At 42.0% G+C, this 25,989-nt stretch overlaps 1 protein-coding gene across 4 annotated transcripts in view; it reads right to left on the reverse strand.

Annotated features, from left to right (window-relative positions):
- The window catches only part of FAM193A (family with sequence similarity 193 member A), a 118,266-nt gene that overhangs the window by 24,275 nt on the left and 68,002 nt on the right, over window positions 1–25,989 (reverse strand). For 3 of the 4 annotated variants that reach the window (XM_084797781.1, XM_084797784.1, XM_084797783.1), the window contains 7 exons: window positions 24,012–24,089; window positions 23,030–23,142; window positions 22,673–22,915; window positions 19,505–19,658; window positions 19,205–19,384; window positions 14,009–14,260; window positions 743–941 (listed from right to left, as the gene is read on the reverse strand). In XM_084797781.1, coding sequence (XP_084653907.1) covers window positions 743–941; window positions 14,009–14,260; window positions 19,205–19,384; window positions 19,505–19,658; window positions 22,673–22,915; window positions 23,030–23,142; window positions 24,012–24,089 — 1,219 coding nt within the window. The remainder of the gene's footprint in view (window positions 1–742; window positions 942–14,008; window positions 14,261–19,204; window positions 19,385–19,504; window positions 19,659–22,672; window positions 22,916–23,029; window positions 23,143–24,011; window positions 24,090–25,989) is intronic. The other variant, XM_084797782.1, reaches the window with a different exon arrangement.

Here is a 25,989-nt window from a genome sequence, read left to right on the forward strand (position 1 = left end):
GTGCCAATTCCTGTGCTAGGTGCTTTCCAGTGTCACTGAATGCCTTGAAACCCGTTTTTGAGGTTGGAAATGTTATTCCCATGCTAAAGATGAAGAAAATGAGGCTTAGAAAGGCTAAGCAACTTGCCTAAGGTCACACAGCTAGAAATCCCTACAAGTATAGATTAGGATGTCAGGACTAGCTTCTGTTCTGAGCAAATTCAAGGTTGGGTAGGGGGTGACTGACCAGGGGCTCTGCCCATCTGAAGACAAAGAGGTATGGGTACCAACTCATCCCATTTGCCCCTGGAGCTAAGACTGAGGTGATAGCTGAGCCTCAACAACTAAGGCAGCTGGGGGGAAAGTGCTTGTTAGAAGGGAGAGAGACCTTTAGGGCCAATACAGAAACCACAAATAGGAACTTGAGTCACAGCATTCAAGTGGATGTGTTACAATCTCCCTGCCCCCACGCACTGAGCTGAGGTCTGGTGGTCATCACTATTTGAGAACTGCAGGTCAGACACAGACCCTGAAGACTAGATCCTCTGTGGCTGGGCAGCATCTTGTGGCTCACTGTGCTGGCAGATAGCATGGAGCCAGTGTTAGCTCTGTGAATCAACGCAGCAGACTCATCAGTACAGATGTGGAATGGTGGGTAGGACGCCAGGCCCCAGGGCCTCCCAGGGCTGGGGAGGGCAATGATGACCATCTTACTTGGCTCAGGGTATTTAAAACCTTAAGAAAGTTTTAATGAATTCCTTACCAGAAATTGTATCTGGCAAGAAAGTGCCAGGGTTCCAGTTCTTATCATTCATCATTTCTGATTCCCAAAGACTTATAAATTTAGAACTATTCCAGTCTGGAGTGTTCCCAAAACAGCTCGGGTAAATATGGTCTTGAAGAGATGCATTGAATGCCTGAGGCTTATTTGTGTGACTCTGAACAGGTGCTGGCGGTAAAGCCTACAAAAAAAAAGTTCTAATCACATATCAAAATTAATATTCTGTATACCTGTGTAGTTCAACCACAGACAGACAATTTGTGACTGAAACCTTGAAGGGTATGCGTCCCACAAGCGGATGTCCATGGGGAGCGCATCTTACAAATCCTGGAGTGGAGGTTTACTTAGGAAGGCTGTACATACAGCTCAACCTTTAACCAAGGGTCCCTGATGCCTTCAGACAACTCAGCCATTTCTAACATTCCTGTCTCGTCACACTTTAAATGTGGGTCATACACATAAGAACTGTTCTGTGGCTTGGTCTCTTTAGACACTGTACTGATCAACACTGTCAAATCAGTTTAAAAGCACTGATAACAATGGTATCGTTTTAAACTCTCAACTCTTAGAGCTGTGCAGAGAGAGCAACACAGATCTGAAGAGCTAGAAAGATTTTGGCTGTGCTATGAAAATGCGGGGCTGACTTACTCCCGTTTCCAGGGAGTGAGTCATTCCAACTTCATCAGCAAACTGGCCTGAGAGGCCAGAGAAAGGGAGTGGGATACAGTCAGTGGGCCAGTCAGCAATGCATATTTACTAAGTGCCAAGTTGCTGGCAGCTCTCTTCACTCACCTGGGTGCCCTAGGGCCTTCTCTGCTTGATACCTTAGAAAGTCCTGGAAGAGCTGTGGCATCCACACAGCTGCACCGTCATGCTGGCCTCTACATTGGGATCTTGGCCTCATACCAACCAGTCCTTTTCCTTACAGCAGTCTAAGGGATCTTTATTTAGAATGCTGAGGCATCTTTCTGCTATTTTTCAGATCACAGTCCTTCCATACCCCATGATACCTTAGAGAAGTAAAGACCATCCCTTTCTGCTCAGCAAGCCTGGACACAGAGATCTTTCTTTCTGGGCTCTACCTCTCCAACCTCTCCTTTTCTCACTTGCTCATTTGTGTCCAAGCTCTGGAACCTCTTCACATACATGCACTCTCAAGACTCAGCCCAGATGCCACCATCCCAGAAAAGCTGTTACTGTTTTGTTCTGGCTATTCAAGATCCAACCCAGGACCTAAGTGAGCCTCCCACTTAAGACCTTGGGATCTAGCTTCCTCCTACTTCACCTGCCATAACAGAATGCAACACTGACTTGTAGCCTGGTATTTTGAGGTCTGCCTTCTCCTAAATCAAAGGCACCTCATAAGAAAATGGGGCATTAAGATCCTGGCCCTGGCCAGGTGGTGGTAGCACATACCTTTAACCCCAAGACTTGGAAGGTAGAGGCAGGCATATCTCTGATTTAGAGGCCAGCCTGGTCTATAGTGTGAGTTCCAGGGCAGCCAAGACTACACAGAAAAACCTGTCTTGGAGCCCACCCTCCTCCCCAAAAAGAAGCCTAGCCTTGTACCCCAGCCCTGGACAATATTGTGTTATTTTGGTAGAGTCAAGTATTGCTGAAATGAGTGAGTGGACCATGCCCTGGGCAAGCCACAGACCTTGATTAGGAAGCATTAGCATACCTGGTGATCCTATTCTTTGTAATACATAAACGATCACTAGATTCTGCAGACTCCAGTGTGAGGGCTTAAGGGGAATTCCCAACTGCAGGTGATGATCAGATGGAGGAAAAAAGGGGGAAATAGAGTCTGAGGATGACCCATCAGATGTGGACAGTAGAGGCTACAACAGAGGTAACTGTTTGATTACTATCCTGAAGAGGCAAGGGAGCCATAAAGGTGTCAAGCTAGGAGAAGACAATCTGGTCAGTTTGCTAGAAAGGTCAGCTGTGGCAAGGATGTGCTGAAGCTACCGGTTAGGTGATGAGAAATGATGATATAATGGGTAAAATTAGTAAGGAAAAAGGGGGCTGGGAGCAAACCTGCAAGTACTCCCTGGCTTTACTGTGACAGCATGGTCAACAAGAGGTAGAGAGAAACTCTCTGCCTCCCTTTTAGTAGCTGTGTGACCTCAGACATAGCACTCAATCTTTTGTGCTTTAGTTTTCTCAACTGAAATCCAGAAACACCTGCCCCAGAGTTTTTGGTGAGTACACTGCCTGGCCTGCAAAGAAGCATTTGGTGAGGGCAAAGATGGATTCCTATACTTACTAAGACCGTGTCATAGCCCACCAGCTACCCCATTCTAACATGCAGAGCTGGGCAGTGACCCCACCCAGTCCATTGGTATAGCACAGATCGTCCCTAACCTGGAGGACTCTGAGAGACTGGAGGTAGACTGGAGATAGACAAGCAGAATAAATGTTTGAGATCTAAAAGTGTTGGAGACAAGGTAACAGGCCCGGATGGGTCACTCAAAAGCAAGAGCCTAAACAAGCTGTTTTGGCATGGGAGCTCCAGGGAGCGAAAGCAAGGAAAATAATGAAACTACATTTTAACAGATAGTTGGTTCCATAAAGTAATAAAAAGCTACAAGGTACCAGGCTCAGATTGGCTGATAAGAACAGGTAATTTGGCAACCTTTGGCTAAGGGGCAGAAATACCTGCCCAGCATACTTTAGCTGGCTTGCTAGCCTGGGGTGTGAGGTGAGATCTGAGCTACTTAAGAGCTTCCTGAGATTCTTAGACACAGCTGCACACTGTCTGGCTTCCCTCTGGTCCCTTATTTTTACCACACGAAAGTCTAGACTTTTGTTCATTCTTTCCACTGCCCTCTACTTGTGATGACCCTGTGGCTCCACTAAGATCTGCTCTCCAGTGTTACTTTCCTACCCTATGTCTATCCACAAGTTACAAGAGCCATGCCAAGGTGTTCTCTCTGTTGTTGCACAGTGGCTTAAACCAAATGCCCTGTGCATACCAGGCAAGTGTTTTACCATTGAGCCACATCACAAGGCTTGCCATAGCATTTGATATTTTCTGATGATGGTTTTCCTTTTCATTTGAAAACACTGACCAGGATTAACTGACCTGGGTATTCCTAAAATGCAGCACAGAGCCTGGCACATACTGGGTGTTCAATAAATGATTGCTGAGCATAGCTTAGTTTAGAAGACGAAAGGGTCCAACAGCCACGCTCTGACATATATTACTTACATGCTTCTTCCGAAGCCCACCTACTCAAAGAGGAGGCACAGTTGTAGAAACTGAAGGCAAACGTGAAGGGACAAGCAACAAAAAAAAGTTGTAATTTTTTTCAATGATTTTATACATGATGCCTGATGACTTTTATAGTGTTCCTTCTGAAAAAAGCAGCTGCCTGTAAGTGGACCATTGAGGACTCTGCTTTATAAGTACACCAGTGATTAACCCATGTAATTAGACTCTTCACACAAATTCAAACCTTCGATTAACAGTAATTTTTAATTGTTCTCCAATTTATAACAAAAATTAACTGGTGAGAAAGAAAATTTGCCGGTCACAATGGCACATGCCTGTAATCCCAGCACTTGGAAGGCAGAAGCAGGCAAATCTCTGTGAATTTGAGGCCAGCCTAATCTACAAAGTGAGTCCAGGACAGCCAAGGCTATACAGAAAAACCTTGTCTCAAAAAAACATAAATGAAAGAAAAAGTTGACACAAATAGTCTGCAATTTTGTTTTTCTGAGATTACTCAATAGTTCCCAGGGATGGTAAAGAGGCAATAAGACCTTTGTACTGGCACCATTATTCTGAGACTAGAGGAAACAAACACTACCCCTAACATAAAGCCCACATAGAACATCACAACAAAACCCCTATCATGAGCTATTTTCCACACCGCATCTCTCCACAATGCCTGATCTGAATTGAAAGGGAAATAATTAAACTGGTTATCTCAGAAACCATCCAAGCATGGAAACAATTGAGTTAAGTATACTTAGAACACTGAAAGAAAACCCACACACTTAAGACTGTGCACTCAGTACATTAATCCTCTAAAAGTGAAGGAGAGCTGGGTGTGGTGGTGCATACCTTTAATCCTAGCACCCAGGAGGCAGAGGCAGGTGGATATCTGAGCTTGAGGCAGCCTGGTCTATAGAGTGAGTTGCTAGGACTACACAGAAAGAGGGGCGGGGTGGGGGAGGTGAAGGACAAATAAAAACTTCAAAAGTTGGGCTGGAGAGATGACTCAGAGGTTAAGAGCACTGGCTGCTCTTCCAAAGATCCTCAGTTCAAATCCCAGCAACCACAGGGTGGCTCACAACCATCTATAATGAGACCTGGTACCCTCTTCTGGCGTGTAGGCACACACTCTAGAAGAATGCTGTATTCATAAACAACAACAACAACCAAACTTCAAAAGTGTAAGGAACTAAATGAGTCTCGTCAGGCAGAAAGAAAATTAGAGGTCAGATGGCAGGGTCCACATGCATAAAGATCATAAATAAATACAACATGAAATATTTTTTCATATTCCTAATTCACGTGAAGTCAACTGTATGGGAGATCAGCTCATGTACCGAATGCTATGTGGAAAAGGTGGAAAAAGGAAGCTACTTGGGCCATGTGTAGAGGGCTTAACAGTGTGATCTCAAGGGGAATTTAGTTAATGAACACTGAAATCCAGGACAACTGCAAAACAGTTAAATGTAAGGATTACAAATGTATCAAAGTGTATTCAAAAGTGTAACAGAAGACTTTGAAAATGAATATAAAATAGCTACATAATTGATAATCCAAATAATGAAAAACTTATTCCTACCAGTGACGTTTCATAAAAATAGAAAAAAAGAAATGATATGAAAACGTCAATGAAAAACAGAAGCACAAGGTATAAGAAACTTAACTAACTATATTTATCTAAGACATCCATAAAAAATTTTACTTTTCTTACTTTTAATTATGTATTGGGAGGTGGGTGCATTGGAGTACAGATACCCACAGAGGCCAGAGGCATCAGATAACACTGAAGCTAGTGAGCCGCCCAATGTGAGTGAGTGCTGTAACTTGAACTCAGGTCCTTTGGGAAAGCAGCACATACTCTTATCCCTGAGCCAGTGGTCCAGCCATAGACACTACTTTAAATACCCAGAAAGTTAAAAGTGAAGAGATAGATCGATCAAGATGGCTCAGCAGATAAAGGTAGTTGCTGTTAAGCTTGAAGATCTGAATTTTGATTGCTGGGACCCATATGGTAAAAGCAGAGAATGGACTCCATCAATTTGTTCAGACTTCTACACATGTGACATGATACCTAGTTCCCTACCCACCTAGTAAATAAATGTTTAAGAAAAATAATGCCTGAAAAAGTCAGAAATCAATGGATGATAGACTCGCCCCCCAAAAAAGTGTGAGATAGAAAGCAAAAGTGAAAGATGAAATTTACATTATAGCAACAACACCTGCTTCTTTTTTTTTTTTTTTTAAAGCTAGGCTTGCTTGAAAGACGTAAGACATGATACCTAGTCCCCTACCCACCTAGTAAATAAATGTTTAAGAAAAATAATGCCTGAAAAAGTCAGAAATCAATGGATGATAGACCCGCCCCCCAAAAACGTGTGAGATAGAAAGCAAAAGTGAAAGATGAAATTTACATTATAGCAACAACACCTGCTTCTATTTTTTTTTTTTTTTAAAAGCTAGGCTTGCTTGAAAGACATAAGGATGATTGAGTTTGTGACACATCCAGGAAAAAACAACAAAGACCTTGTTTGTCCAAATAATAATCATCATAATAATTAGGGTGGGATAATAAAAGAGAATAAATTAAACCAAAAGATCAGGGACTAGAGAGATGGCTCACTGGTTAGTAGTACTTTTTTTTTTCTTTTAAGGTATGAATTTGACTCCCACTAACCATACTGGGCATCTCACAACTGTCTTTAACTTGGGCTCCATGGAATTCAATACCCTTTTCTGTACTCTATGAATTCCCCCCACAACTTTTTAAAAGATTTTTTTAAATTTTTAGTGTGTGTGCATGCGCACCTGCACTCAGTGGCCAAGAAAGGGCACTGCCTTCTCCTAGTCTGGAGTTTCAGGAAGTTGTGAGCTACCTAACATGGATGTTGCAAACCAAACTTGGGTCCTCTGGAAAAGCAACTAGCACTCTCAACTACTGAACCATCTTACAGCTCCAAGTAAGATAAATTGTAGATGGATGGATGGATGGATCATTCTTTGTAAAGAGCAACAAAATTGAGACTAAACAAAAGAAAACAAACAAGCAAAAACAAAACAAAACCCAAGACTCAAATTACCCAACTCATGACACAGAATTATAGGTGTAGTAGTCACAGGGCTAGAGACAGAACTCAAGTTCTGCACGTTTAGCATGCAGGCATTAGGCCCAAGGGTCAATCCTCAAGAGCTGAGGTACCTTTCTATCGATTCTATTCTATACAGGATTACTAACCAGTGCCAGGCTACTTAGGTGAGGGAATGAATTCAGACCTACACCAAGATAAGTAGACATTAAAAAAAAATCAGTTGCAATTTTATGTACCAAAACAACTAGAAAATAGCATAAAATGGAATAGAATATTTACAAATTAACCAAAGAATTGAGAGGATGAATGAGCACAGACATGCAAGCTGTGCCCATGAGAAACTACTACCAACATGCCCTATTTCCACATCTTCTATATACTTAAGGCAATCTGTCACAATACCAATGACTTTCTTTCAAAGTAGAAAAAACTCATCTTAAAAGTCACATAGAATCTTAAAGCGTCTATAATTGTGGTAGTTTGAGTAAGAATGGTCCCTACCCCTGTACCTCACCTGGGCAGCACAGTAGAGCTGACTCTGTTTAGGGGTTTGGGGATGAGCCAGCCTCTAAAGAACTGGCACCTGCACCTTGCCTGGGCATCATAATAGAGCTGGCCCTGAAGGTATGAACATGGGAGAGCTGGCCCTAAGGGCATGAGAGCAGGAGAGCTGGCTCTGCCCTTTGCCAGCTGAGGCATTGAGTGAATTAGCCAGGGCAGCGCTGGAGAGCTCCACCCTGACAGTGTAGGTTTGGAAGAGCTGGTGAGCTGACTAGCTCAGTTACCACCCAAACCTAGATCTGGGGTATTGAGTTGGCACCCACCAACATTTACCCCATCTATGAACTACTGGAGTGAGTGAAGGGGCTGGTCCTGCAGATCCAAAGCGACACGATCTCCATGACACAAGGCAACAACAGGATATTCAAGAGGAGTTCCAATGAGGATCCAGTAACAGATAGAAGAGGGTAGCAGAAGGCAGAGGCCTGGAACTGGACCAATGACTCATTGGAATGAACATCTGCAAGTAAAAAAATGTGGACAGAAGGGTATACTGTGGGCCTCTCTGTGATACAGCATAGATTTTTTTCCTTTGGGGCGTTGGTTGCAAGGGCAGAGGGAAGGTACAAAGGGATGGGGAGAAGAAGTGGGATTGGGGTGCATGATGTGAAATTTAAAAAAAAAGAAAAAAAAAAGGGCCCCTGTAGTGACAATTCTGGATTTTTGGTTTCTTTAAAAAACACAGAAACAGGCATGTGTTGTGGTGGTACATGCCTGTAATCCCAGCACTCTAAGAAGCAGAGGCAGATAGTTGTGAGTTTGAGGCCACCCTGGTCTACAAAGAGAGTCTAGGACAGCCAAGGCTACAAAGAGAAACCCTGTCTAGAAAAAGACCAAACAGAAAAAAAACAAAGAAAATTAGAAATGTAAGAATGTGCTTTCATTTTAACCCCAGGTGTGGGGATATGAGGCTGCTTCCGATTGTCTGCAGAAGCTGACTATAATTTGCCTCATGCTCTAGCAGAGGCATGGTTTTGCCAGCCGCAGATAGTTTCTGCAACTGTGTGACGCTTGGAATTCTGGGAGGGTATATAAATGCTAGAGTCTCGATAGACAGGGTGGGTAGTTCTTTAGGAGGGGAGTTGTTAGTAGTTTTCACAGAGGCTAGTCTGGTCTACAAAGCAAGTTCCAGAACAGCCAGGGCTGTTACAGAGAAACCCTGTCTCCAAAACCAAGACAAAACAATGATGTCTCTCTGACTGTGGATCAGGATGTTGCTCTCAGCAACTGCTCCAGCCACATGTATGCTGCCATATTCCCTGCCTGATCATGGACTGATCCTCTGAAACTGTAAGCAAGCCCCCAATTAAATGCTTGCCTTGGCCATGGTGTCTCTTCACAGCAACTGAACAGTGCCTAAGAAAATAATCACAACTATCCCGAAGGAAAGCAAAGCTGGATACTTGTACAAAATGCACTACAAAGCTCCAATGGCACTGGCAGTCAAAAGAGACAAGCAGGAGCCAGTGGAATAGCACATGCCTGTAAGCCCAGAACTCAGGAGGTAGAGGCAGGTGGATCTCTGTGAGTTCGAGGCCAGCCTGGTGTACAAAGTAAGTTCCAGGACAGGCAAGGTTACACAGGGAAACCCTGTCTCAAAACAACAAAAAGCAAACAAACAACAAAAAGACAAGCAGGACAGCATGGAGATGAGGAGGAAGGCCAGGAGCTTACAACCTCACTCAACCTGCTCAGCAGGAAGAGGCAAAGTCAATGTCATATCACCTCACAGCCATCAGATGGCTATCAAAATAAAATAATAGGTGTTGATGAAGATGTGGAGAAGAAAAATTCTGTGCACAATGGATAGACAAGCCTGAAAAGTGGCGCAGTCTAGGTGGAAAACAGTAAGGCACTATCCAACAATTATATTCTCAGAAGAACTGAAAGCAGAGTCTTAAAGAAATATTTGTTTATCCATGTTCAGAAATATTTATTTGTTCCAATATAGTCAAAAGGTAGAAACAAACCTAGAACTGTAGAAGTGGAGTAAATAAAAAAGATTTCAAATCAAATAAAAGCACCAAAACTAAAACAAGGGTATACAGATGAACCCAACAGTGACGTATACAAGCATGTGAAGCAAAAACAGAGAAGACTGCAAAGAGAAATAAAAAACTTTCTACCATCATTGGAGTCTCCATCTATTAAAAATGGACAAATCAAGCAGGCAGAAATTAAGGATGAAATGAACCCCAACAAATGGATACAATACCTTCTACAGATTACTCAACACAGAATATACAATCTTTTCTAGCTCATAGGGAACAGTCACCTCTTGGTTTTTTGAGATGGGGTCTCTCTTGTATCCTTGGCTGTCTTGGAACTAGCTATATAGACCAGACTGTTCTCAAACTCACAGAGGTCCCCCTGCCTTTGCTGGGATTATAAGTGTGAGTCACCATACTCAGCAAACATTCACTTCTGGGCCGTAAACACTCTAATAAATTCAAGAGTAACAAAGGTGTAGTTCATTGCCTAGCACTCTAGTCCATAATACAATTTTATTTGCTTGTTTGTTTTTGTGGTGCTGGCAATTGAACTTGGAACCTTGTGAAGCTAGGCCTATATTTTATTTTCTCTGCTATTTCACCGCAGTATTTTTCTTGTCATTAAAAAAAAAAACTTTTATATAGTTCACATCTATCTTAACAAATAAATGTATCATTGATATAGAAATCAGTAGTTTTTTTGAAAGCATTTTTCTTAAGGATTTATTTATTTATTATGTATACAGTGTTCTATTTGCATGTACACTTGCATGTCAAAAGAGATCATCAGATCACATTATCGACACCATGTGGTTGCTGGGAATTGAACTCAGGACCTTTGGAAGAGCAGCCAGTGCTTTTAACCTCTGAGCTATGTCTCCAGACCCAGTAATATTTTTACTCTTAAGGAAATTAAATCTTCATAGTATTCATTCTAAACATTTTATGTATAAAATATTTAGCCACAAATGGCCAGAGTGCAAGTTAAATAAAAATTACAACCATGACATTAAACCTTTTTTGTTTTTGTTTCCAGACAATGTTTCTCTGTGTAAACAGCCCTGGCTGTCCTAGAACTCTCTTTTTAGACCAGGCTGGTCTCAAAGTCACAGAGATGCGCCTGCCACTGCCTCCTGAGTTCTGGGACACAGGCGTGCACCCCCCACCCCCGGCTATGACATTAAATCTTACAAGCAATAACTGTGATTTCACCACAGCAGAAACTCTAACAAGGCAGCAAAGGACAGAGACACAGGCTAACCCAAGAACCTCAGTGTGAGTGGTTGTCTTAGTTATATTGAGACACCACGCTTAGCACTTATGAGATTCCTCTAAGGGAACTGAAGTTAAGCTTGCATCATTCAAGAACAGCTTGTCCTGTGTCTAGAAGATCCTTTTAGTATCTCTGTGGGGCTGTTAACATACTATGTGTTTAAACAGTCATAGCTACAGCATTCAAGTAAGTCTGCCTAACTCAAATGATACAAACCAATTCTGCAAGGCCTGGTAAGAGAAAATACAGGCTTGTTTAGAGAAACCTACATTTTTACATCAGATATTCATCAAGCATTTCATCAACCGCAGATACTTCTCAGAGTGTCTTGCATGTCAGGAAGCACTCCACCACTGAGATATAGCCACAGCCCTATCAACAGCACAATTAAAAAAAAAAAAAGGCCTTCAACAACATATTTAAAATGGATCAGTGGAGAGGCTAGAGAAATGTTCAGTGGTTGTAAGCACTGGCTGTTCTTCCAGAAAATCTGGGTTTGAGTCCCAGCACCCACACACAGCAGCTCCTAGATGTAACTCCAATTCCAGAGGATCCAGTGTCAGACATCTTCTGGCCTCTGCAGACACCAGGAATACTTGTGGTTCACAGATACACATGCAGTCAAAACAGGCACAAAGGAAATAGAATAAATTAAAAATAAAATAAAATGGATCAGTGTATAGTCATGATACTAAAAAGCAACAAACACGGCTTAATTATACAGTTTTAGGTTTCTGTGTGACCTTCACCATATGTGGGTAGACCTGTGTCTGCCTTCCTACATAAGAGTCTTTTGCATTTGCCTTCAGTTTAGCAGGATTAAAGGAATGGATATCAAATACCAAAATGGTATTAAAAAGAGTTTTCTTCTTTTCTTCTTTACCCTTTTATAGGAGACTTCTAACTTTCTTATAAAAGGCCAGAGTCAGAGGCTGGAGAGATAGCAAAGAAGACCTAGATTCAGTTCTAAGCACCCACACAGAGAAGCTCACAACCATGTATAAACTCCAGTTCAAGAGATCCAATGCCCTCTTCTAACATCCTTACACATAAAATAAACAAATCTGGGCTGGGTGTGGTGGCACAAGCCTTTAGTCCCAGCGCTTGGGAGCAGCCTGGTCTACAAACTGAATTCTAGGACAGTCAGGACTACACAGAAAAACACTGTGTCTTTAAAAAAAAGAAGAAAACAAAATAAAACAAAACAAAAAAGAAAACTTTAAAAAGATAGGTATGCCAGAGAGATGGCACAGTGGTTAAAAGCACTGGCTCTTCTTCCAGGGGATCTGGGTTTGAGTCCCAGAACCGACATTCTGGCTCCACAAACATTTATAATGCCCAGTTCCAAAGGATTTGATAACCTTTTCTAGCTTCCATGGCACACAGATGGAGAACAGACAGACATGCAGGTAAAACATTTATACCTCTCAGTCCCAAGGGATCTGACCCCTCTCTTGGCCTCTGGGAGTACTGCATGCATGTGGTACACACAGAAATGCAAACAAAACACCCATAAATAAAATAAAAATAAAAGGAGACAGGAAAAGCCAAAGCAAGGAATTAAACCAGTAAACAGCTGAGAAGAGTGTTCCCAGTAGACTTAGGGAACAATTAATTTGATTATTTTATTAGAATTTTAAAAAACAATTATTTACTTTATCTTACGTCCATTGGTATTTTGCCTGGATGTATGTCGGTGTATGGTATCAGAACATGAAGTATCAGACAGTTGTGAACTGCCATGTGGCAGCTGGGAATTGAACCTGGGTCCTCTGGAAGAGCAGTCAGTGCTCTTAACTGATAAGCCATCTCTCCAGCTCTCTGTTAGAATATTTTTCAAAAACTAATTCTTGAACACTTTCAATAAACAAAACCATACAATGGATATTTAGTAAAAGCTCTATTTAGAAAAATTAGAAAGTGGACAGCACCTTATACATTCACCCAGAGGAAAGGAGGGTATAAGCCACAAACCTTACAAACACAGGCTAGCTTTGATTACATACCTGAAAGTGCTCTGAAAACATTTTGCTAGTAAGACATTGTTACATATTCAAATGGGGTAATACCCATGTCGAACAAAACCCAAGCATAGGTTTGGGTAGCTTCTGAAGTTCAGTTTATTAAAAGTGAACATGAATCTTATTTTTTTTGTAAGTGTGGTGTTATTCTACAACCTGTGCCCTTCCCCAACAAACACACAGAAGAACCCAATTACTGGCCACACATACAATACCATAGAGTGAATCCAGAAAAACCAATCCCTTTAAATAAATGTTTTAAATAAATGAACTAATATTGTTGAGGATTATATTTTTGATTGATTAGTGCCAACTTGGAACCATAATAACCAACATAACAAAATCTCATTATTATGATGAGCCAACAAAGCAAGGCCAAAGCAGTCTAAGGTATGAGGAGTGAACTAGCTGGAGATGGTACACACCAATAGTCCTAGCATTAGGGATGTAGAGGCAGGAGGATCACTGCATGTTCAATGATAGCCTGGTCTACATAGGATTTCAGGCCAATTTTTCTAAATTATCTCTAAATTTATCTTCAAATCCGACCACTTTCTAGACTTTCACTGCTTTTCCTGAGTAGGCTCTTTGCAGGGGTTTTGAGGACCCTCCTCTGTCTTCCAGCAGTGTTTCCATAGCCTCAGGCCTCTGCATTCCACATTGTGGTTTCCTTCAGCTTGCATATTTTGACAAGGCCCTAGTCAAAGGTAAGTATACATACCAAGCTAATAAGTATGCCCACAAAACATCAAGGATTCAAGCTGTTTTCAACTCATTTTATGTATTATGCTAAGGCAAGAGTCAAGCCATCTGTAGAAAAATGGACTTTTGTTAAGGATCCTTGAGTTCAACCTATTAGCAACATCACTTGAAAACTCTAATTCTAGTGACTCAATCATGACTCTTTTGTTTCCCTATACATTGTAAAGACTCAACATTACAAGAACTTTGAAGGCTACAGCCAAAGCACATGTCTGCAGCCCATGTAATCAGGAACAGATGCTGTTCTGCACAGGGGTGTCAGCATATTCACTCCTATCTGCTGAAGTAACTGCTCCTGAACAACTTCCAGGTCCTTCCTGCCCTGGCTTACCTTACTGTGTGTGAAGGGGGGTGCTGTATACAAGGTGGGATGGATGAGTGGTCGAGGCAGGTGTGGAACAGTGTGCAAGGGCACATGTCCATGGATGTGAGGGTACAAGTGCAGCGCAGGATGTGTTGGTTTCTCTGGGCTCAGGAACTGATGGCCAGGAGGCAGGGCTCCAGCAGTCATGGCTGATGTAGGTAGCCCAGAAGCTTCTTGTTTACAAACGTGGCATTCACAAGTGTTCGGAGTTTGTTCTGCCTAAAAGGACAGAAAAAGAAGTGCTTGTTTAGCTGGACACTCAGAGAGAGCTGAGTTCGAGGTCAGCCTGGTCTACAGAGCGAGTAGAGAAACCCTGTTTCAAAAAACCAAAACAGAACAAAACATCAAAAACTTGTTTAATGTAAACAAAGAATGGCATGTATTAAGCTGCAATCAGTTAGATACTACAGGGCAAACACAAAGGTACAGGGCTCACCATGGGCTAACCAGAGCCCTCACAGGGGAAGGTACACATGCCAGAGCTGGCAACAAGGAAGGTGGTAAAGAGGAGAACTGAGCCTAATTTTCCAAATGGGTATTTGCAAGAGGCAGGAGCCAGTGATCAGGGACCCAAGTGAGCAGGAACAAGGGACCCCATAAAGGTATTAGAAGCATGAAGCTAGGAGGAAACTGGGATCAAAGAGAACAGGAACACGGAGCGGCTGACCTCTGCTGGCTCCTACCATACAATCAACAGCTACAGTGAAACTGCCACCATGAAGGGTAAACAGGATGCTAGCTGGGGCAGAATGAAGAGACCAATGATACCAAAGCAAATGTGAAACTGAACACAGGCTCTAGAATTCAGTCAAAGCAAAACCCTGCAAAGTCTTTATTTTAAGATAGCCAGAAGTTTGGCGGGGGGTGGGGGTGGGGGGTGCGGGAAGAGGAAAAATCTAGACTTAATGCCAGGGCCTTTCCTTGTCCTAGCTCTAGTGCAGAAAGCAACATGCAGCATGGAGACCAGGGACATAAAGTAAAGAAGCCCTGCTACCAAAGAGAACAGCTCAGTGTCAAGAAGAGCTGAGCCAAAATTAACAGATGTCAGGTCTTAAACCTGGGATAAATAGCTTAGGAGCTTATTTACCATCAAAGCAGACCTGGCCACCAGGTTCTCCCAGTATCCCTTAGTCCTTATCTGTTATAGGGTATGGAAGGTCTATCAGAGCCCCTACTGTAAACTCCATCCCACGGGCTGGCTGGGCTGCCTATCCCCTGGTTGCCCTTGCTTACATAATCTAGTCATTTTGGTTAGCCTGACATTTTAACAACTCTCCTGGATCTTCCCTCTCCCTTCTCCACACATGGCCCAGCTCAGGGTCATGTTCACTCTGGATTCTCCCAGATGACCCTGCTTCTGGTTATACTCTCCCTCACATCTACAATAAACCTACTTTACTATACCTAGGAGCAGGCATGTCCTGTCTATTTCTTTATTTCATTCAGCAGACTCAGTGGGAATGGACAGGGAAGTGAACGAAACAGAAACACATTAGGGAGACTGGATATGAGAAAGCTGTGCAACGCTCCATAAGCTATCCACAGCTCAGTGGTTGACTAGGAGGACACGGTGCACACACAGACATGAGCTCATAGCACGAGGAAGAATTCACCAAAGTTCGTTCACTGGAATAAATCTGAGCAAGGAAAATGTTCCCCAATCCACACACAGATGTATTGGGACATAGGAACCTTCAGAGAGATGACCACAGAAAGCAAAAAACATAACCCCCCCCCCCGGCAAAGCAAACAAACAAACAAACAAACTGCAACCCGAAAAGAAATCTTAGAATACAAAGTTGCTCTATTACCTAAACCATTCAATTTTTAACAAAAAGACATGCCAGAAAAGGACAGTCACAAGACAGTGGTTCTTGGCCCACATACCAGATTAGCACACAAAGGTGTCTAAGCAGGACTGCAGCTTATTCAGAGAATTTAGGAAATGTTAAAAACAAGTATCCACTATAAAGCGAAAAAATACATAAATTCTAAAACAGATTTTAAGATAACAGAAAATCTGTGAACCCTAGTAAGCCACAGAAAATACCCCTACGTAAAATGTATTATCAAAGCCTAGCAGAACTGGAAGGACAAACAAACAAACAAACAAACAAACAAAAACCCCCAAAAAACCCAAAAAACAAAAAACAAATAAAAAACCCACCATTCCAATATCAAAATACATCTCTCAGTAATTGATAATCTACATGCTGTATGTAATTCTAACTTCCATGAAGGTAGCATTTGAAGGTGGGACCCTTTTGTGGTCCTACCCTCCTGAGTATCACCCACGTAAGGCTACTGTGGAAAGATAGCTACTTATAAAGCACACTGGTGGTCTGGATGAGAATGGACCCCATGGACGCATATACTTGAATGTTTGATCCCCAACTGGTGGACTATTTGGGAAGGACTAGGAGGTATAGACTTGTTGGAGGAGGTATGTCACTGGGGTGGGCTTTGAGGTCTCAGAAGCCCAAGATGTTCCCAGTTAGCTAGCTTTCTCCCTCTTCTCTCTCACATGGCTCATACTTAGGAATCAAGATGTGAATTCTCAGCTACTGCTCCAGTACCAGGCCTGTCTGCCTGCTGCCATGGACTCACCCTCTGTACTATAAGCTCCAAATAAATTCTTTCTTCTATAACCTGTCTTGGTCATGGTTTCTAATCACATCAGAGGTGAAGGAACTAAGACACATCTACCAGATTGAGGGGTAAGCCCTAGTGTATTTCAAACTTATCACAGTCCAGTGAATTGTGGGATAGAGACAGACAGACAAATCAGTGAACAGATACAATATAGGTCTGAATTGTTAACGTGGGAAAATATGATCTTTCCAAAGAGTGATTCTAAGGCTAACCTTATACAATAAAAAATATTGAGTCAAATGGATCACAGAATCAGTCAGAGGTAAAATTACAAATCTAGAACAGTTTTGCTTAAAATATGAATAAATAAAGGCTAGAAAGCATTAAAACAAAAATCTTGTATTTTACACAAAATACCATAAGAGGCAGTGGCAAGTACTAGAAAGTGTAAGGACCTGGGCTCAGATCCCAGCATTTAGTGTAGGCAGACAACTCAATACAGTAAGACATTCTACAGACCTGAGAAAATAATGCAAACTAGGACTTGCACCTAGTACATAAAGAACTCTTGCAACACAGTACCCAGACAGAAAAGAAACAGCCTTTAAGTATATATAAGGCAATCAAAGAGGTTATTTCTCATGTATTATCAACAAAACTACTGCCCACTGGCACACACCTTTAATCCCAGCACGATCTCTATGAGCTCAAGGCCAGCCTGTCTACGAAGAGAATTGATAGCCAGGGATACACAGAGAAAGCCTGTCTCAAAATATAACAACAGCAAAAAAAAAACACACACACACAGAACCAAACCAAACCCCCAACACACACACACACACACACACACACACACACACACACACACACACACACACACACACACGTAGTTTGTAATGGTCAAAAGGGAGAAACAATTCAATTGCTGACAAATACAGTTTAAAAACAAAACAAACCAGCACACAACCCCACATACAGCCCACACAAAAGGAGAGCAGAATGATATCAGTAGGAACGGTGTGCTTTCCTAGAAAGTCTGAGGCCTTAGTTCAATCCATAGTACTACAGAGGGTGAGAAAAGGAAGGACAGAGCTAACTGGGGATACAGCTCAGTGGTAGGGAGCTTGCCAACCAGGAGTGAGGCCAAGAATTCAAACCCTTCTACTTCAGTGAATGAATGAATGAATGAAGTTAAAGAATTTCTCAGACTTCAGTCAAGAGTCTAACTTATTTATAGCTAGGGATGGTGTCACAAACTTGTAATCTCAGCAACTGGACAATAAAGGCAATATGATCATTGCCAGTCTTAGCTATACAGTACCACCTTGTCTTAACAAACAACAAAACCTAAAACTAGAAAACAACAATCATACAAAACAAACAAACAAAAAAACCCCAAACATAAAAAAAAAAAAAAACCCAGTGTCTAAAGAGATAACTCATCAGTTGAAAGCATGTACTGCTCTTAGAGAGAACCCGATTTCAGCTCCTAACACTCATGTACTGTGGCTCACCAGCGCCTCTAACTCCAGCTCCATGGAATCAGATACTGCTGGCCTTTCTGCTCACCTATACTCATGGACACACGCAACACACCAATATGTTATTAAAAACAATAAAAATAACCCTTAAAAAGTAAAATTATAAAAATAGAGAATATAGAAGCACATTCTTCAGAGACATGCTGTTAAATGAAAAGCAAGGTAGCTATTCTTTCAAGACAAAAAAGAATAAATATTTGCATTTGCATATAATGCAACTGCTCATCTACTGCACGTAGCAGCTGAAGGTTCACAGATGATGGGGCACAGGTAAGGGAGTAAATGATGATAAGATGTCCCAATTTATCCTTTTTGATATCACTGTTATTATTTTAATCATATACTTACATTATGTATTATAATGATTAGTTAGCAAAGCACCTGACTTTCCTTTGTTCTCCCTTTCATTTAAAAATTGTTTACTGAACAAATAAATCTCTGAAGCTGGGTGTGTAGAAAACACACCTACGATCCCAGCACTTGAAAAGTTTAGGTAGGAAAGACATGAGTACAACGCCAAAAAAAGTGAGACCTGGGGGCTGGAGAGCTGCCTCATGGTTAAGAGCACTATCTGCTCTTCCAGAGGTCTTGAGTTCAATTCCCAGCACCCACATGGCAGTTTACAACTGGAACTCCAGTTCTAGAGGATCTGACACCCTCTCACAGACATACACGCAAGCAAAACACCAGTACAAATAAAATAATTTTTTTAAAAAAAGTGAGCCCTGTCTCCAACACAAACAATTAAAACTCCTGTCTTACTTCTACAGAAAAACTCAAAAAAGAAAAAGAAAAGCAAAAAAACATTTATCCCAGCAAGCACAGGGTGTTATAAAACTAATGATAATTACAGATAAGAAAAAAGAAAAAAAGATTAAAATGAGTTGTATATTTTATAAGTGTGTTTGTTTCTCTACAGTTTTAATCTTCAGAAATTGCTGGCATTGGCATAAACTGTTTCTCTTTACAGAAATATACACAAAGGAAGAGACCTTTGGGAGAACAGAAAACATGAAACAGAAGATCCTACCTGCTGAGCTGGGTAGGATGGAGGTGGAGTGTCCACTGTATTCTCCTCTGCCCTGGGGTTACCATTTCCTATGGCCTCATCTTCTTTGGGAGCTCCTGGGGGCTCACCACTGCTCTCACCATCAGCATCTTCATCATCAGCTTCTGAAGAACTACGGCTGGTGCTGCTTACCTGAGGGGACTTAAAAGGCAGCTTTCTGTAGCTTTAGTTTTCAAAACAACAACACCGTGAATGAAGTGTAAAGATCACCACATCCTGCATTTACTGACACCCACACCTTCTCATAAGCCACACTCATACCTCATCTTTCAGGGCCATGTTCTCCCCACCACCATTCAGTTCGCTGTGGATTCCATTCATGTTGGCCACCACATTGGTATCATCGTAGTTAGTCAACGGATAAATGTCAGCAAACTTAGCTGACAATGGTGCGACGTCTTCATCATCACTACAACTGAGGCAAGCAGAGACGGTCACCATGAGGCCCTTCGATTGGGAGGACAGTGAGGAGCACCCCCCACTGAACACGACATCTCCTCTAAGGTCATGGTTCACGAAGAGTGTTCAGTGTCACTCACACTACTTAACACCTCTTAGTCACCTGAACACAAAAAAAAGCCTGGATGAGTAACATCTATGACATAAAGAAGGATGGGAAAGAATGTCCCATAGAAGAAATGCTGAGAAGACCACAAAAAGTTAAGACTACTTGGTATTACACTTTCATTTGGCTTAAAAGTCCTTAAGTAAAAATGCCACCTCCAAGAAGACATAATTTTTAATAAAATGTTAAGGTATAGGGAGCAACTAATTTCAGGTCTTTAGTGTTTGATTTTTTTTTTTAAGATTTATTATTTACACAGTATTTTGCCTGCATGTACAGCTGCATGCAGAAGAGGGCATATATCACATTATAGATGGTTGTGAGCCACCGTGTGGTTGCTGGGAATTGAACTCAGGACCTTCGGAAGAACTGCCTGTGCTCTTAACCTCTGAGCCATCTCTCCAGCCCCTAGTGTTTGATTTTATAGTCACCAAATTACCAGAAAATATCCACCTGACTGAACTCCAAGTGTAGTTATATAACAACACACTATGTTAGCTCTACCCAAGTCAGTTATGACAATCAGCTTCAATGTAGTAAAAAAATGACATGTTCATAAAAAAAAAAAAAAATGAAAACCAAAACTTAAGTAAATTTTCTAGATTTAGACTGTGACTTCCTAATACATAAGAAGAGCTGCTGCAGATTAGAGATGACAAGACATGCCCATCCCAGTATTAGCTAAAACTTCCACAAATCTGTCCTCTATCTTGTCATACAATGATCTCCAGAAGGTAAAAATCTTAAGGACAAGTGGTCTGCGCCCAACATTACCAAGATCATAGTACTTTTTGTTTGTTTGTTTTCCCAGACAGGGTTTCTCTGTGTAGCCTTGGCTATCCTTGACTCACTTTGTAGAACAGACTGGCCTTGAACTCACAGCAATCTGCCTGCCTCTGCACCCCCAAGTGCTGGGATTAAAGGCGTGTACCATCACGCCTGGATCATAGTACTTTTTGAAACAGTCTTTCTACATAGCCCTGGCTGTGCTGGAACTCACTATGTAGGCCAGGCATTGAATTCTGAGAAATCCACCTGCCTCTGCCTCCTGAGTCCTTTCCACTTTCAAAATGATGAGCCTGACACACTGCACCAAAACCTGGAGCTCACCAACAGATGAAAAGAGTACCCACTAGCAAGGGTGTATGTGTCTTGGCCAACACAGTATTTCTTAGTACTGTTGTTGCCATGGTAGCAACCAATGGGAAAACTGGCTGAAATGAACTGACCAACTTAGCCTTGTATCACATGACAACTGAAGGCTTCTCAATCCTGCACTGCATTGAAATGATTATAATGGCGATGCTGTTTCATCAGTTTAGAAAACAGCACCAGGAATGAAAAATGCAAGACAAAAGTCACATGGATTTTTTTCTTCAATTAATTAATTAATTAATGCTAAGTATAAGTTGTTAGGGCCTAGTGTATTAGAGGAAATGAGCAGCCCAGACCACAATGAGCTGTAAGCATAAGGTTAAAATCAAAGCCTACAGGGGGCAATTAAGTGGGACAGTTTGATATATTTGCAGTTTTTAGGGTTTTTTTTGGGGGGGGGGGGCTTGTTTTTTTAAGACAGGACTTCTCTGTATAGCCCTGGCTGTCTGGACTCACTGCCTGCTTCTGCCTCCCAAGTGCTGGGATTAAAGGCATGCACCACCACGCCTGGCTTCTAATTTCAATTTTCAACAGATTCATCTGCCTGGTAAACTTCTATGTGCCTCAGTTAGAAGCTGTGTGAGACCTAGCAGAGAAATCCTCAAAATGCCTAAGGCCTGAGAGCACAAACAGCAGAACTTTGTTCGGTTAAGAATCAACCATGAACTTTAACCCAGGCCTTTAGAATTATTTTGGATTTGACGCTGGGGAAAGACTCAGTGGTACAGTGTTTGTCGAACATGTGTGAATCCCTGGGTTCTATTCCCAGCACTATAAAAATTGAGAGCTGAAAGACAGAAAAAACTTTGAAGGAGGAAAACATGAGCACCACCATGACAAATCTAAATGAAGTGTATGATAAGCATCTCTATCAGTTAGAAGAATCTGAGGACCATGTGCAGCCAGATATAGTCAACAATCTCTCAACATGAGCACCTCTGCGGGGCTAGTGATGGCTCATGCTCAACTTCATTTAAGAAACCATAGACAGCCCAGTGTGGTGGCATATGCCCTTTAATCCTAGCACTAAGGAGGCAGGCGCAGGTGGATCTGTAGTCTGAGGCTTGTCTGGTCTCCAGCATGAATTTCAGGACAGCTAGGATTACTTAGAAGAAAAATAGTCTTGGAAAACAACAACCACCACAACCACCACCACCACCACCACCAAACAACCAACCAGAGAGAGAGAGAGAAAAGAAGCTATATACATTCACGTGCAAATTAGCTTATGAAGCCTCAGCAAATGACAAGGTCATGACTGAGTTTACAGCACCTTTGCCAATATGAAAGGCACATCTTTATAATATAGGAATACAGAAAACACAAACTTTTAATCGCTTGCTAAAGTGATCTTCTGAGTTCTTAGCAAGACATGGAACAGGCATGAACACTGGGCTGACAATGAAGAGGATGAACAGCCACTGGCCACCTCAGGCAGAATGAGAAGATGAGATCAGAACTGAGGAGACATTTCCCTGCATACCAACTGGCAATTATAAATTTACCTTATTTTTTTCAGGTAATAAAACAGTAAAAGTTTGGGTTTACTGATTTCATGTTTTAACAGGTGCTTAACACACTGAAAGTTTTGTTTTGTTTGTTTTTAAATAAAAAGCACTGTAATAATGGTGATCATATTTCTGTAAAATGATGTCTGTTATTTCTCATTATTGGATAAATTCCTGAAACTATTAAAAATCACAACTTACAAAGTTGGTGCAGAGCCATTGTCTGTGAGGATGAGTCTGGGATGTTGCTGAATTGTGATGGGAGAGCTGGAACCTGACCCTGAGCTTGCTGATGACACACTAGGTGGGCGCATCTCAGATAGATAGTCGGGAGCAGAATCCACTTGGAGTGGTAGCTGGTGAATGTGGATGTCGTCAGTGACGGGGGGGTCCATGATACCACAAGTGAGGATGTGTGAGAGGCTGCAGTCATCACAAGCACATCTGATCGGGAATTAAGGACAGTTACCAAGAAAGCCAACTCTGAAGGTTGGGTTCAAACCTCTGCTTGTTTCAGTGCAGGCTAAAGGCCAATAGCATCCAGGCAGCCCAGCTCACCTTCGCCTGTAGTTGCAGTTGGGGCAGTCCGGCATGCTCAACCGAGATGACAACATGTGCCTTCTGCTATCTGTGAAGTTGTTCTCGCCAGTAACCACTTTCTTATTAGTTAACTAGAGGGAATTTATCAAACAATGGCTTAAATTTGTAAGACACTTCCCCCATTTCATCTGTAACAGTAATTATGCTCATTTACAAGACAAGAGACCCAACCCCCAACCCCCCCCCCAAGAAAGGGTTTCTCTGTGTAGTTTGGCTGTCCTGGAACTTCCTTTGTAGCCCACATTTTACAAATGGACAAAACTAAAACAAGGCAGAAGCCCTGGAATCCACAGGCAGGGCCAGTCAAATGAAAATTGAACATTAGAAAACCCCCTGATGTTCTGGTCTCCAAAGACAAATCCCATGTGTATTTCTGCAGATAACAGAAGGTAGGGCTGCTATAGACACCAAGTTTACTCAGCCTGCTCTGGGTGTTCAGTACTTGTCGGACACTTCTCCACTGGTATGTGGAGAAGACTGGGCCTGACAGCTGCTTAGGAAGTAGCACCTACCTCAACTGACAAGCAGGCATCTGGATTTCAAAGGGAAAAGGTATACCAGAATCTAACTGGGCCTAGAAGCACACTCAGGCAAAGGCCTCTGTCTCCTCACACTGCTGAGAGCTCAACTTCAATCTGATGCAAGTGAGTAACTGGCACAAAAGGGGAAGGGGAGGAGTTCAAGGAATATGGGTCCTTGTACCATTTTTCACATTTCCCACAGAGATCATTTTTTTCAAACAAGTATATGGAAGACCATAAAACAGGTAAATGCAGTTGTTTATTTGAAAGTTAAAATCACTATGTATAATGAATGACTTTTACACTGGCAAGAGATGATCCAATGGTCTTCTTGGTATTCTGTAACACAGAGCATAACTAGATACTAAGGTGGCACTTGCTCTGTGCAGTGATTTACATGTCTCTCCTGTCAGCCTTACCTGTTCTTCAATTAATCTCCTTTGCTTAAATATCTCCCAGTCTTCTGTTAACATGCGCTGTTTGGTTTTCATTGTCATCTAGAAAGGAAATACAAACACACACACACACACACAGACACACACGCATACACGCACGCACACAAACGCACTGCTTAGTCACAACTAGACAAAACATTCTCAAGGAAGATTTTTTTAAATGATAAAAAGAAAAATTGTATATTCAAGAAAAATTACCTATAAACAAAACAAGGGTGCAATACAAAAGGATGAGTCACCAGCTCTCTTATTTCAGCCTTTTACCTGACACGCAGAATATTATCACAAGGACTTTTTTCACATGGAAAACCTCAGGAGCTCCTCACCTCAAAGAGCAGGGTACATTCTGTGCAGAAGTAAGTAAATGCTTGCTCTCCTGAACTTGACAGGACACGAAGCCTGGTTGGGGCCTCCTGGAGCTGGTTGGCTCCACCCATGTACATGACCTTCCTAAGCCCTACTACCCTTCATCTATGTGTAATTTCAACAATAATAACATAAAATAAAATTTTAAATTAAGTATAAAGCAATGCAACTTGAGAAGCAGAAGAAAATCGGAAACAGACGTAATGAAGTAAATTTCAAATGTCTGCTTACTCACTTTGGCACATTCCCTATTGCAAGAACTAAAGGCGTGTACAGACAAGCAAGTACCACTCTTTCTTAAACTCTTGAAAGCAGAGATCTGCATCAGCTTCTCAATTAGAACTAAGACTTCTAGCAGGACTGTGAGGCTCAAAGTAGACACCAGCTGCTGTTGTATGGGCATTGTTACAAGCTGTCCTTATGGCAAGTTTACTAACCCCTCTACAGAAGATTCTCGGTGCTACATATGCTTGGCATAAGTATAGAGGGCCTATACTACACTGGACCCCTTCTACCATTGTCCAAGAGTGTGTGAAAGCCAAACCGAGATTAGTGTGGGTGGTAGTAGCCCTTACTGTGTGCTCTTACTATTAGCACACTGACGTGTGGCTGTAGCATGGCTTTCATATGACATATTATATGTTCAGGCACCTCTGAGTTTAGAGATCTTTTGTAGTTTGTAACCTTGCTGACCTGAATGAGCATAGGTGAGTCCTTCATTTTCATAGGAGTGAGCTCTCCAATTTTTGCTATTAAATAAGTGGTAATTTGTGCCCCTCGAGCTCCTTGTCCACTTCTATGTATATTTCACCATGATGACAAGAGTTAGCCAGGTACAGGCTGGAATTTGGTGCTACAGTTTGGTTTAGTTATATATATAATTTTATGTGTATGACTACTTTGTCAGCATGAATGTCTATGTAACATGTGCATACCGAGTGCCCACAGAGGCCAGAAGAGTGTGTTGAATCCCCTGGAACTGGAGCTATAAATGGCTGTAAGCTGTTGTGTGGGTATTGGGAACCGAACCCAGGTCCTCTGAAAAAGCAGCCAGTACTGTCAATTGCTGAGACATCTCTCCAGACACCCACAATTTAGTTCTTGACTGTCTACATAAGGGTCTATATGCTGAAGGCTTGTTCCTCAGCACATAGTAACATTGGAAGGTGAAGGAACCTTATAAGAACTGGCTTCCAGCAGAAGTCAGGTCACTGGGGCCATAACCATGAAGTACATATTAGAACCCCAGAGCCTTCTCTCTGCTTCCTGGAGCCCTAAGGACCTTCTCCATCATGACCTCTACCCACATGCTGGTTACTCAAGCCAGGTGTGGTACCCAGGGCTGCTAACACTAGCACTCAGGAAGCAGAAGCAAGAGGATCACAAATTTACAGCTAGCATGGACTGTGGCGTGAAACCTGTTACAAATAAATTGTTGTATTCTCTCATAGCGAAGGGAAACTGAGCAATATCGTTTTGCTTCATTATTTCAGACTATTAATGACCCAGATATTGATGCTTCCCCCTGACTCTGGTAAACAGTCATGTTCAGATGTCATAAATGTTCTCTGCACAG

Source organism: Acomys minous (assembly GCF_964271855.1).
Source record: "Acomys minous genome assembly, chromosome: 10".
Taxonomy (NCBI): Eukaryota; Metazoa; Chordata; class Mammalia; order Rodentia; family Muridae; genus Acomys; species Acomys minous.